General features: G+C 38.5%; 1 protein-coding gene across 1 annotated transcript in view; it reads right to left on the reverse strand.

The window, feature by feature from the left end:
• The window catches only part of CNTN4 (contactin 4), a 537,580-nt gene extending 534,846 nt beyond the window's left edge, over window positions 1-2,734 (reverse strand). Inside the window, exon 1 of the mRNA XM_036739098.1 lies at window positions 2,605-2,734. Coding sequence (XP_036594993.1) covers window positions 2,605-2,659 — 55 coding nt within the window. The 5' untranslated portion in view covers window positions 2,660-2,734. The remainder of the gene's footprint in view (window positions 1-2,604) is intronic.
• Between the last annotated feature and the right edge of the window lie 11,868 nt (window positions 2,735-14,602).

A 14,602-nucleotide genomic window follows, 5' to 3' on the forward strand; every position in this document is an offset into this window, starting at 1 on the left:
TTTACTTCTTCTGCCTTCTACATAGAGAGTCTCTCATATTTTGCAATTCCAAACTATACAGGCACATTCATGGTCACCATCAATATTGTGAATCTTGCCTTACTGATATAGTATGTTGCAATGGAAGTATAATTGGCTTAGATCATAGTAACAGAGGATTACAGATTCAGAGCTGGAAAGGTTATTAGAGGCTATTCAGATCCCTTCATTTTACACGTGAGGAAACTGAAGCCTCAAGATTTACCCAAAATGCATTGGTGGCAGAGTTGGGATTCTACGTCAATTCCTGCCCCTCCAAGTCTAGCACTCTACCCCGGATTACATAGCCTGAGATAATAGATGTGGTCTTTTCTTTAAGACTTACAAAGTGCTTTGCAAATGTTATCTCATTTGATTCTCTCAGCAACCTCATTAAGTGAATGTCATTATTACCTCCATTTTACAAATGAGGGAACTTTGTAGTACCTTGCTCACATAGCTAATAAATATCTGAGAAGAGGTTGACACTTAGGGCTTCCCGATTCCAAGCACAGCACCCTACTTACTACTCCACCAAACTGCCTACAAGCCCAGATTTGGAAAATGAATTTACAAATTTAGAATGAACTTGTTCATTTATGGCATATAGTCTGCCCCTGACAAATGTCATTTACTCATGTTGATGAAAATGAGCTTGGCATTATGGGGAATAGGACAACCTGGATTCAAGTCCCACTTCTGATACATTTGACAGTGTGAAAAAGCTAATTGGTCTTCCAGTGAATGAAAAACAAAAACTACTCTCCCCCCAACCCAAATGTTAATTGGGTGCTTTCTATGCACCAAGGATAGTATGAGTCATATGGAGAGAATGAGAACACAAATACAAAAACAAAACTGCCCCCTCCCTTAAGGAGATCATAGTCTAATAGTAGTAAACAACATATATAGAAAAAAGGCTTTGGTTTGGGAAGTCTGAGGAAGGTGAATGGAACTACAGAGTAGTTCAGTCTTATGTATTTCCAGAGACCCTGTTAGTGGTGATTTGACTACAGTTTTCAGGGTCCCAGGCAAATCTTAAAGACTATAAAAGGTAGAACCAACATTAGAAGAGGGCGGTTCCTGTCAGGAAACTCATGGGACATATGAGATCACAGCTTTGACCATGCCATCTCTCACCCAAACATCTCAAAATGGTTTCACTTGCTACCATGTCCTCTGGTTGGTTGATTCCAGCTCCAATATCATCATCTTCACCATCATCATCATCATTATCTTCACCATCATCATCATCCAACCTCCTCCCCCCTCCTGAAAAAAGCTCATCACCAGGAAATATCATCATGGAAATCGCTTCAGCTTTGTTATTCACACCTCATCAGAAACCTTAGTTGCTTCTACCTCTCCTTCTAAGTCTAGGCCAGAACAAAAATCTCCTCATAGAAGCCTCATCAATATCCCTTTTGGTGCCCCATTCCCCCTTCAGCTTTCTTTTGTGTAAACTGTAAGCTCCATGAAGGCAGATACTTTCTATTTTTTATTTGCATCCCCAGTGATTAGCACAGAGTCCTGCTCTGTGCAGATAGGATGACAGGAAGAATCCTAAAATAATTTTCATATTTGGCTCTGGACTGTGTTTTTGTATTTATTCCATTTTACATACTGATTGGAATATTAGTATGTCCAAATAATAAAACTATCACTTGGATGCCCAATAAAACTCATATCAAATCAAACATTTATTAAATATCTACCATGAACAAAGTCCTGCATTAGGCTTTCTGAATACAAAGAGAAAAGAATGAAACAAGAAGTAAGGGAACTGAATATTTTAACAGCTATTTTAACACAAATTTGAGAGTAGTGAGAACACACAAACCCTTGGATTAGGAAATGCTTCAAGTAGAAGATAGCATCTTAATTGAGCAAGAAGTGAACAGAGAATTATAAAATTTTAAGAAGGAAAATTACATCTATATGTCTATCTATGCATCTGTCTATGCATCTATCTATCTATCTATCTATCTATCTATCTACTTACTTATCTTATAAGGATCTAGGTTCTAATCATGAACTCTCCTTTCTGTCCAGTTCTTATGGAGCTTGAGACCAGAATCAAAAGTCAACAAGAAAGATGTCCATTGACAAAAATAACCCAAGAAATTCATCAAATATTAACAAAGCAAGATAACTAGAGGAAATAGTTGTATCAGTGAAGTAACTCAAAGCCAAGTAAATAATTCCTGGATAGTGTTCTATCCACTGATATCCACAATGGCTATACTACTCACCAGATTTTCTCTATTATTGCTTAATATCTGTGAAATTGAGCACGGACATGAACAGAAATAATCTTTTAAGATAGCTTAAGACAACTGTAAATGGGTAAGGATAGATGAGTGAAAACAGAACATTTCGCTTTTGGCATAAAATCAGAAAAGAGCCACAGAAAAGACTATCATTTGGTGAGTGTGTGAGTGTGTATTCAACAGTGTTAGCTGAAGCTCATCACAGTGACATGTACTCAGGATCTTATCAGTGGTATTGAATGTGGAGACCCACTTTTGAATTAGTGTGAGAGACTGGGGGATTTTTAAATCAAAAAGTTTTAAAATGACATTTTACCTGCAAGGCACAACATGAATGATTGCAGCACCAGGAGTTCCCATAGCAACCTCATCTTCAGTTTCCGAGGTCAAAGGAGGCTCAAGTCCAATAACTAGTGACTAGAATGGCTGCTTCTTTTAAGTTTTTTACAACCTTTAATCTGTGGGAAAGAAAGAGACATTACAATGAAATGTAGGATTACTGTGCCTTGTCTTCTGAGCAATTTAATCTATCCCTGCGACCTAAATGAAATTCACACCTGAAGGGATACACACACATATCTATATATACACATATGTTTTATGCACATGTACATCACACGTGTATATATGTATCTATATGCACACAATACATGTGTGTTTTCATTGAAGGAAGGGACAAACAGGTTAAAAACTATAGATACGAAGCAATTTGGTCTCTCTTTCTTTTACTTCAATTAACCTTGTAGGTCTAAGTCTCTCTAAGGTCATAATGACATAGATCTAGAGCTGGAAAGGATGTCAGATACTATCTGGTTCTGCTCCCACATTTTATAGATGAGGAAACTGAGGTCCAAGAAAATTAACAAAATGGTGGCCATCGGAGGCAGGACTTCAGATCAGGTCTTCTGAATCCAAACTCACTGCATTAGAGGAGACAAGCCAGTATGGATGAGTGGGTACTGATCAGTGGGTACTTCTTCTGGATTAGCTTCTTCAAGGACCTTTTAAATATCGAGAAATCGGTATCAGAGATACCATAAAATCACCCACCTTGTTGGAAAGGGATTTCCCATAGTCCTCAAAATTATTTATTTACCTCCTCCTTCCCCCAAAAGAAGTGTTAGGGGATTTTCCAGTGAGCAAGAATCACCAAAGAAGGCACTGTAGCCTCTTGAATAGAGGCTTGGCATGAGGAAGATTTGGGTTTAAGATCTGCCACTGACACATACTGGCTGTGTGTCCTTTGTTCACATTACTAAACTTCTCAGTGTCCTAGGCAGCTCTTGAAGATGACAAATTTCAAAGTAATTTCTAATCTGCATGGATGGAGGGAGCTTCCTTACCAAGCTTTCCCTGCAGCAATGAAATCATAGTTCAATTCCTTATGCAACCCTCCCCCGATACGTGTTTTATATTGTTGAAGGCTATATAGAAGTGTATGCCAGAGTTACCCATGTACAAAATTGAGGTAGGCACTGAAAATGAATTATGGCCAAGCCTACAAATATATCTCATCCCCCCTGTCCCGATCCTGCAATATTTCCCTTCCCCAGTCCTTCACCATGGGCTAGGAATCATTACTGAAGAGAATATGAAAAGCAATAGAAGGTCTGCTTGTTGTACCTGGCAGGGATCTGTCCTGTGGACACAACAGCCCTGGAGAATGGCCCGAACTGATTAAGGTGATGAATCAGAGCAAAGGTTGGCAGTAGAACAGTGAGCTGCTCTCTTCCTTTTAAACTAAGCTCTGGAACAAGGATGCTCTCCAGTGAAAGAAGGAACTTGCCAGAGTCCTGAGACTCATTGAAAGCTTCCTCCTGTTGCAGTTGATGAAGCATAGTGTGGGCTGAGCCTCACAGATATCTACTTTAGGATTAGAGATGAAGAGCTTGGCAGTGATATTCTGGAGCCTGCTTCTATTGGTCCATGAGAGCCCATTGTTAAATTTTCAGTGTGGGCATTTACATCTTAGAAATTGATGAATACTACAAATCTGGGCTAGATTTCTTGTTTTGTGGATTATCTAGAGCTAAGTAAATACTGGAGGAAATGTTAACAATGTGAGTGAAACTTAAAAGTGTGTCATTTATAATTTTTTTCAAAGTCAGTTGGTTAACATTTATTAGCACATCTTTGACTAGAAGGGACCGCAGAGGTCACCTAGTCCAACATCTTCATTTTTACAGATATGGAAACTGGGGCCCAGGGAGGTGAGGTGATTTGGCCAAAGTCACACTGGTAGGAAATAGAAGAGTAAGAATTCAAATGCACATTCTATGAACATCTCTGAACTGAGTCCATCTACCTCTAGCAGTTAATCTCTGTCTCAGTCTCCTCAAATATAAAATGAAAATGGTAATAGCAGCACCTAGCTTGTAGGTTTGTTGGGAGGATAAAGCAGTATATTTAAAAAGCACTTGGCATGGTGCCTGGCATATTGGAGGTGCCATAGAAGTGCTTATTGTTATTATTATTATTGTTAGCACCAGAATATCATTATTCACTGCACCCTGCTCCTTTGGAGTGGAGAATGCCAAAAGAATCTTGTGAATTAGCAGTTAGCTGTCTCCGCTCCATTGGCAATTGTTTCAAGGTTAAGTCAAAACCTTTCTATGCCTGCATATGTCTCCTATTAGCATGCAAGGGCTGTGAGTGTAGGGACAATTTTGTGTGTGTGTGTGTGTGTGTGTGTGTGTGTGTGTGTGTGTGTGTGTGTTTTGCCTTTATTTCTTTTCCCAGGACCAAGGATAGTTATCCGTCACAGAGTGTAATACGTTCTCCTTGATTGATTTGTCAAATGAAGAAAGAAGGGCTGTTTCAGAGAACTAAATGGATACAGCACACACTAAACGCTTAAAAGAAAAGCTTGTTGATTAAGTTTCTTAAATCATTATGAAAATTCTAAAGTACCATAAAATAATTCATAGAATCATCAGATCTTGAGCTTGGAGAAACTTCAGAGGTCATGTAGACCAAGGTGTCTATGAACTTCAAAAAAATGATACCTATATTTCAATACAATTGTTTTCCATCATAATCATATGCATTTTGTTATGTCACATAAAAAATGTTAAGAACTTCTGATATAGACCAACCCACTCATTTTTCCATTGAGAAAACTGGGGCCAGGGTTACGTGACTAATCCACGGTCATAGAGATAACAAATATCCTCAGTCAAAAAGTGTTATTGCAATCCCCAGTATTTACACACTCTGGTGGCCCACTGTTACTCATTTCCAAAACACTATTCCTAAGGAATTGACTTCCAGGGATTTAGGCCACATTAAAATAGTTATCCGCGGAAGACAGGCTAATCGAGTACTCTTAGCAGTAAAAAGAAAAGGTGTGGACACTGAGAGGCCTCTCATTTACAAAGTAGGTTGTATTGGTAACAGAAGCTGAAGTAGCCTCATTAGAGTGTTTTCTTCTTTTTCAGGCACTAAAACTGTCCCATTTAGATAAAACCAGCTTTAATATTCAGTGAAGAAAGAAAAAAATCCTTAATTTTGGTTCTGCTGGAGAGGCTGTACAAGGTGAGGGAGAGAGAATGTCTTTTAATTGGATGGCTTCAGATAGTCTTCTGACATGCCTGGTGATTAGGACAATTTTAAACAAACAGGAAGTACTGATCAATGAAAACTAATAATGTATTAAGCAAATGATCAGCGTGTTAATAATTAATTTTACAAGAGAAATGTCATCACAAACCCTGGCTATTGATCTATAATGTTAAGCAATCTCTTGCAGCAATTAAACTGTATCCACTTACATGATAAAGACCGAATACATGGCAGAATGCTGTTTATGGTTTGTGTTCTGTTAACAGCCATGTTGTGAGGAAGCTGAGACCAAAGAACCCAATATGAGCTTTTATTTATATTCAGTTAGACAGAGTTCACAGTGACGTCTTAGAAGTAATGACATGACGGGCTATTGTTTATCTTTCCTTTGTGTGGACAACATGCAGACTAAAAGGTTCTAAACATTCCAAGTGCTCACACTGCACTCATTTATAGGGCACACAGTCATAGATTATACTGATTCAGAGCTGAAAGCAACCTTAAAGGTCATCTTGTCCAACACCTCCATTTATAGGAGCAACCCATTCATGGTGAGATTCAGTCTGTTGCAGACAGGTACCAGTAGCAGGGCCATAATTTCCAGCTCCTTTCTATGCTTCATTAGCCACTAGGCCCTCACTAGCTTTGTAGTCTGAGGATCTGGGCTCAAATCCAGCTTATTTCACTCCCTCTGTACCCTGGGGCAAGTCACTTAACCTCTTTGGTCTCAGTTTCCTCACCTGTAAATGAAGGGGACAGGCTAGATGGCCTCTAAGGTCCCTTCTCAACTGAAATCTATTACCTATATGTCTTCTCCTTTAGGGCTGAGACTGTCTTGTTTTTATATTCACATCTCTAGGGCTTACCACAATGTTGGAAGGAAGGAAGGAAGGAAGGAAGGAAGGAAGGAAGGAAGGAAGGAAGGAAAGAAAAGGAAAGGAAAGAAAGGAAAGAAAAGTGAGGAAGAAAGCAAAGAAGAAAGAAAACAAGAATTTATTAAGTGACAGCTACATGCCAGATGTTTTACAAATATGAACTCATATGATCCTCATAACAATCCTGAGAGGAAGCTGATATTATCTGCAGTTTACAGTTGAGGAATCTAAAGCAATCTGAAGTTAATTGACTTGCCCAATGTCACTCAGCTAGCAGTCCTGAGCCTGGATTTGAATTCAGGTATTCTGGAGTCCAAGCCCAGTGTTCTATCCACTGTGCCACCTAGCTGCCTCTATGTTGATACATATTTAAGTTCTTAATATATGTCTGTCAGTCAGTCAACACAAATTTATTAAGAGATTACTATGAGTCAGACATTAACTAAATGCCTAGGATACAAAAGCAACGAATTCCTTATTTTTAATAACTAATTAATTAATTTTTTTCATTCATTCACTCTACCTCAAACTGTTGTAATTTTCAGGATAAACTTAGAAAGGAGACTTTAAAAAAAACAAGATACCACTTTTAAGATTTTGCTTTATCATGTGTGGTTATGCTACATGACACAAAGCAGAGATACATAGCATTGTGACCTTGCCTTCAAATTAAATCCATACATTTTAGGAATGGGGTAAGTAACTGACCTAGGACTCAGTTGCTGTATCACCCTCATCAGTGGTAAACAGATAACTGAGTTTCTCCCATTAAACTTGACAGTCCTACTGCCCCCAACAGCTCAGACATGCAAAGACATATTCAAGACCCTACTGAAAGCCTAAGACAAAATCAGGAGAAATACTATGTATATTTCTGTAGTGTTTTTTCTTCTTCTTCCCTGATAGCTCAATTCCCCTGCCATTTTGAGACAATCTCACTCCATAGTCACCAGGTTGCAAGCAGTCCTTTTCATGATTTGTCACTTCATATCCTATTGGTTCAGTTCATTTGATACTTTAAAAAAAATATCCAGACAATTAATTTCTTGATGCCTCTGGCCAGTCATTTAAAGAGCTTCATTGTTAAAAAAAATACTAAGTCAGAATCTCAATTTATGGAGATCTATTTTTAGAAAAGTGTTATAAAAAATTGAGTAAAGGGGCAGGGACTATGTGCCCGACCACATTTTCCACCCTGCTCCTTTTCTGGAAAAAAAACTGGCTTAATGAAGGGAGACTACAGTGAAATCCATAGAATATTTTAACTTTTACTGAAACAGTTTAACATGTTGGAAATGCTTTAGTTAATACTGCAACAGGCTAAATTTGCCAGCTGTGGTCTAAAGGGGCCATCCCTTGACTCACTTCTTAAAGAGGCTTATTCACTGAATGAGTGTTACCTCACTTGAAGTGAGTACATGAAAAGGCCTGAGCCTGAAAGGACCAGGGTCTCCCATTGCTTCCTGAGTCATCTCCAGTCATCCTGATGAATATCAGGCCACTGGCCCCAGATGGCTCTGGAGGACAAAATGAAGCTGGTGAACTTGCGCAGCATTCCCTCACTCAAATCATCATCAACTACAAGTCATGTCATTTCCCTGATGTCATGATCCTCTTCACAAACGAAGGACAAACACAATAACAATAAAGCTAAATGCAGAATTCATGTCTAGTAAGCTGTTTACTAGGGGATGTTATCTTTGGCCATGGCAACCCATGGAACATATGGAAATTGTAAATGGTGCATAAGCTTATTGCAGTCTCTTCTGCTTCCACCATCATCATGGGGGGTAATGTTTAAAAAAAAGGCAAACAAGATATTTTTTAGGAGATCAAAAACATTTACTTAACTAGAGGAACTCTAAATTGTGAAATCCTCATCCAATGACAAAATATTGAAAACCAAACCATGTTAATATTGATATTTGCACAATAAATGAAACCAGAAGGCGAAAGGAAATTGCAGTCAAATGGAAAGGTGATTTGGTCAATAATGCGTCATTGGAGAGGTAGACAAAAGATTTGGCAGAAATGATTTCATCATGCACGCAAGGGAAATGAAACATCATTTCATACAATACTTTGTTGCATCATCTTGAAGTGTTTGTGATAAACATAATCAGTTAATTAACAAGTATTTATTAAGCACTTACTATGGCCATGACAGAAATAATTAATGCTTATGTTTTACCATCTGCTATTGAAGATAATGAGGGAGAGAAATTATATAGTAAGAACTGGCCGAGGTCCTCCAAATGAAGTCAACATTTACCTTGATTCTAAGTGACTTCTGCAAGAAAATGGGCATAGGAGATTGTGACAAAAAAGATTTTTATATATATATATATATATATATATATATATATATATATATATATATATATATATAAATAATATGGCTCAGGTTAAAAAAATGAAATAGAATAATGACTTGTTGAGTAGTCAGAAATCTGATGCATATATACACACATACTATATATAGACACACATATATATATTATATGTGTATGGAGATAGAGATAGAGAGAGATAGAGACAGGGAGAGACAGAGATAGAGAGAGACAGAGAGAGACAGAGAGAGAGAGAGACAGAGAGAGAGAGACAGAGAGAGGCAGAGACAGAGAGAGAGAAGCAAAGAGAATACTTTTTTTCTGGAAGAGTGTTGACAGTTGGAAGGCACTGGACATGGCAAACATTGAACCAGATTATAAAAACTGAAATGTATTCTACTTTAACAGAAAGAAAATCACTATTAGAATCATGTGTTAGTGCTCAGAGGAAGGGTCAAAGCGAACATCAAATTAGAAGAAAGACGAAAGATGAAAAGAAGATATTGTGAACAATTATAAAAGCTTTAATTGAATCTATTCAAATGAATCATTGATGCAAAAAAAGGGGGAAATGGAAAAAAGCAAAAAGAAAGATTGTTGCTTATCACTATTTCCTGCAAAAGCTTCACTGATGCAAGGCAGTTGCCACAATTAAGAGGTAAAGAGATCATCACATTGTGGAAGATGCAAAGAAGCAGAAAACAAATGACCTCTGCCCTCAAGGAGATTACAGTGTCTCTGGGATGACTGACTATTTAAATGGACAAAGTACAGGGAGTAGAGGCAACATAAGTGGCAAATGAGTGATATAGAGAGAAAACTTGAACTAACTCCTGGATAAGACTGGTGGAGCTAAAGGGACAGCTGCCACATGTAATGCATGTAATATCGAGATGAACACAAATTGCAGAGGGTAAGAAGGCTTGGCTGGGTTCTGATCTATATCAGTGAAGGGATTATTCACTTCGGTCAAATCCTATAGTGAATGAAGTGTAGAAGACTTCAGATTATGCATGCACTGTGCATGGCATGGTCCCTGAGGAAAGGCTGCTAGGGGCCATGTTGAGAGTCTTCCATTCACTCCAAAGCAACCACTTCCATCTGTATCAGCATAAGGCATCTTTCACTTCCTGCTGCCAGCCCAGCTTCCCAACAGGGATATGGCGAACCCCTGATGCAATGAAGAACAACTCTCTGTTTTACTTTGGGGCTCCCATCTCCTGCTGCACCAGACCTTTGTGGGTAGAGAAGTAGTACCCTTCACTTGATGAATATTCTCACACCTGGTCATAACCTTCACATTCCAGTGAATCTATCTCCTATAGATTATGATCCAAACCCCACTCAATACCCTCTACCACCCAATTCCTCTTCACCATCCTCCTCACCTCCATACTTCAAAGCTTCATCCAAACTCCCCACTGTGACTTTTGGAATGCATGTTCCATAGGTAACAAATGTCATCTTAAATCCTCTCCCACTACATCCATTTATTAGTTATTACTGAAACCTAGTTTTCCCTTGATGACACAGCTTCCTGATCATCCTTTCCAGTACCAGTTGTACTTTCATTAATTTCCTCAGCCCACAGGATGAGCTGTGGGAGTTGGAATACTCCCTGCTCCTCATTGCCACTTTCAGCATCTCCTTCTTCCTCCTTTATTCAGTAACCTCTTTTTCTTTAATATTCATGCTATTTATATTTACCACCAACTCAAACTCCTGGTAACACTATCTAGAGAGCCCCAGGTCACTCTCTTTGCTTCCTTAATGAGTTCCATACCTGGGCCACACTTTTTCTCCTCCCCAATTACCATTCTCATACTAGGGGACTTCAACATGCATATTGGTTCTCTCTCAGGTATCCTAACTACTCAGTTCCTCAAACTATTCTCCTCCCATGAGCTATACCCACATCCCACCTCAGGCACACACAAAGGTGATCATACCCTTGATCTTGCCATCATCTACAAATATATCACTCCCATGTTAAAGAATTCTGAATTCTCTTTATCTGACCATAATCTATTGATTTTCACCTCTCTCTCTGACCTTCTCTACATAAGCCTACACAGTTTGCAATTCCTTGACACCTTTTCCAGATCATCTCCCCTGCACCAGCCACATTATCGTCTTCTCCCCATCTTGATTCCTCCGTGAACCAGTTCATTTCTATACTGTATTTTTCTCTTGAATCCTTAGCCCCTTTGCCATATTGCCAATACTCCAAGTTAAGTTTCAGCCTTGGATCACTCCCACCATTTTTCAACTCTGTGCCTACACACATACTGCTGAATAAAGGTGGAGAAAAATCATCCACTATAAATTTATGTTACATCACCTCAAATGGGCTTCTAGGTAATCCTACTATACTTTCCTAATCAACTCACTACACCATTCTCCACAGAAGCTTTTCATCCCTCTTCAAACTGCCCATGGCTCCCTCTACCCTCACTCTCTCAGTGGAGAATACTGCCTAATAGTATACAGGGAAAAACTGAGGTCATTGGGCATGCACTCTCTTTTCCCCCCTCTTTATCATCTTCTATCACTCAGATACCTTCCGCCACTTTCTCTTCCTTCATTCCTGTTTCACATAATGAAGTGACCTCAATGCTTACCAAGGCTAGTCCCTCTAGCTGTTCAAGTGATCTCATTTCCTCGCTCCTCCAACAGACTGCTCCCTCTGTTCACTTATTTTCCCCATGCTCACTTATCTTCAGTCTTTCCTGTCAATTTCACTGTTGAAACATCTCCTGAATAGAACATCTCCTGCTGCCACTCTAGTGAAGGCCCTGAACACCTCACGCTTTGACTGTTGCAATAGCCTGCTGGAGGGGGGTCAGCCTCCTCAAGTTTCTCTTTACTCCAATCTCTCTTTTTTTCAGCCACCAAAGTGATTTTCCTAAAATTCAGGTCTGATCATGTGACTCTCACCTAATTCTCACTTCAATTCAATAAACTCCAGGGGCTTCCTATCACCTCTAGGAGGAAATACAAAATGTTCTGTTTGGCTTTCAAAGGCCTTCAGGACCTTATATCTTCCTACTTTTCTAGTCTTTTTACACCTTAGTCCCTGATACATACTCTTTCATCCAGTGACACTAGCCTCTTGGCTGTTCCATGAACAAGACATGCCATTCCTTGGCTCTGGGCATCCTTTACGGCTATCCCTCATGCCTGGAATACTGTCTCCTCTGCTCTAAACACTGACCTCCCTGGCTTCCTTTAAGTCCCAACTAAAACCCCCTTTTTCTAGAGGAAGACTTCCCCAACTCTTTAATTCCAATGTCTTTCCTCAACTAATTATTCCCTATTTATCATTTATATAGCTTGCTTTGCACATATTTTTTGCATGTTATCTCCCCATTAAAATTGTGAGCTCCTTGGGGTCAGGGACTATATTTTGCCTCTATCTGTAACCTCAGCGCTTAGCACAGTGCCTGGCACATAATACGCAATTAATAAATGTTTATTGAACTGAATTTAACTTCCAAAATATGGCACTCATATCTGTGATTGGACACTTCCCCACATCACTTCTCTTCATGTAAAACAAATTGAATGCCAATAATAGAAAAAAAAAGACTCATTGTATAATATTTATACCCCAAGGTGTAGCACATATTTCTGAGCTGAGATGTTGTCAGGCAACTATATTTCATTAGTGTTAATTTGGAAGTATTCTAATGACAACACACTGTGAATAAGTTCTTGTTTCTGATTCCATACACCCCACCCCCAAGTGTAAGAACAACACGAACATTTGTTTCCTGAATAATTATCATTTAGTGCATTGCTTTTCCTAAGGATGGAATTTTAAAAGGATTGTCCCCCAGTTCCCTGTTGGGTAGTTGAACATTTTTCTGGCTTTAGAATTAGCTAATGAGAGGGTAGAGTCAATCACAACGGTGAGGAAGCAGCTAATAGAAATGAAAGCTACAGATAAAAATCAGTTCCCTCTGAAAGCACCCAGAATACCCTTTCTGGCGAAAAAAATGACTTACAGACAACTCATGAGGATAAATTTATTAATCAACAAATATTTACTTGGCATTACTCTACAGGAGCCACTGAGTTCAATGTCATGGAAGACACAAAGAAAAAGATGTAACCTCTGTTCTCTCTGATATTACAATAAGGCTGGGAAGGTTGGTTAAATATACAAACAATTCTGGGGAGAACAAGGCAATCTAATTCCCATATGAATGATACAGACAAACAATTTGAGCTAATGCCTGGATAGGGTTGGTGGCGGAAGAAGGGCAGGTGCCATGCATTATGTAATGAGTAATTTTGTTGAATAGCTCTTCAGCTCCTTTATTGACCACAGCCTTTTATCAACCAGATCCTCTACCATGTATTTTTAAAAAAAAAGGGGGCGTAGGAAGGATTGAATTCTGTCTGACCTCCCTTGTATTCTCACGCTGCTTAGAAAGCCTAACAACATTCAACAAACTATAAGAAAAAGAAAAAACATAAACAATGGTTCCAAACTTTAAGGAGTTTGGGCCAGAAGAAAAACCAACCAACAAAAACCAAAAAACACAAAGGGCAATAAATACATAGGAGAAAGAGAAAAGATGAAGAAAAAATACAAACTAGATAAGTCTTCCAGAATAGCCAAGAGTTGTCCCTAGCCAAGATGCAGTCCATCATTTTCAGACTCTCTGTATAAAGGGCATCTCAACAGCTGGTTTAGGTTAGATTCAGAGAACAAGTACTCACTCCCAACCAAACATGACTGCTGGGAACAGTGGAGCTCTAAGGCCAAAGGAATATTTTATTCTCTCCTTGATAAAGTTGAAAAGGCTTTTTTAAAGATACAGAAATAGGTCTGTCACCTGTAGCATTTTTTTATACAGAACCAAAATGATTATATTAGGCAGAAATCCATTAGAACAACAAGCAACAATCCAATATTTCATCATTTTAGTTACTGAAGGCGATCTTTTATGAAGTCTTTTTTTCCCCCACAGAGAACACCTGAAATTTTACATGAGGACCGAAGGTACTCTCTGACCTTTGAAAAACCTTTAATAAATCTCCTTATAGCCTATGCCCACTAAAACTTTCAAAAAGCTGATTTTTGATTCATTTTTTTTCCTTAGAGAATCATATCCTCTTCAGGCAATAAATCTCTGAATTTCATACTTGGAAAGACTCATCTATATCAAAAAGGGTAGTTATGCTAGGGACTTAGAGAGCGTGGATTCAAATCCTGACAATACTTCTTACTAGTGTGACCTTGGGGAGGGGGTATTAGACAAGATGACTCCTAACATTCTTCTAGCTGTTATACTATGACCCTAGAATATATATATATATACATATATATATATACACGTATATATACACACACATATGTGTGTGTAAACACACATGTACATTTATATGTGTATACATATATGTATGTATGTATACACGTATGCATGTATCCTTTTAAATTTCTCAATTCATCAAGATTGGACATAATCATCTGCTTCTTTGCCTTCACCCCATTATGTATTTTGAAGAACAATATATGATATGTTTCTCAATCTATGTT

Source organism: Trichosurus vulpecula, chromosome 9, assembly GCF_011100635.1.
Source record: "Trichosurus vulpecula isolate mTriVul1 chromosome 9, mTriVul1.pri, whole genome shotgun sequence".
Taxonomy (NCBI): Eukaryota; Metazoa; Chordata; class Mammalia; order Diprotodontia; family Phalangeridae; genus Trichosurus; species Trichosurus vulpecula.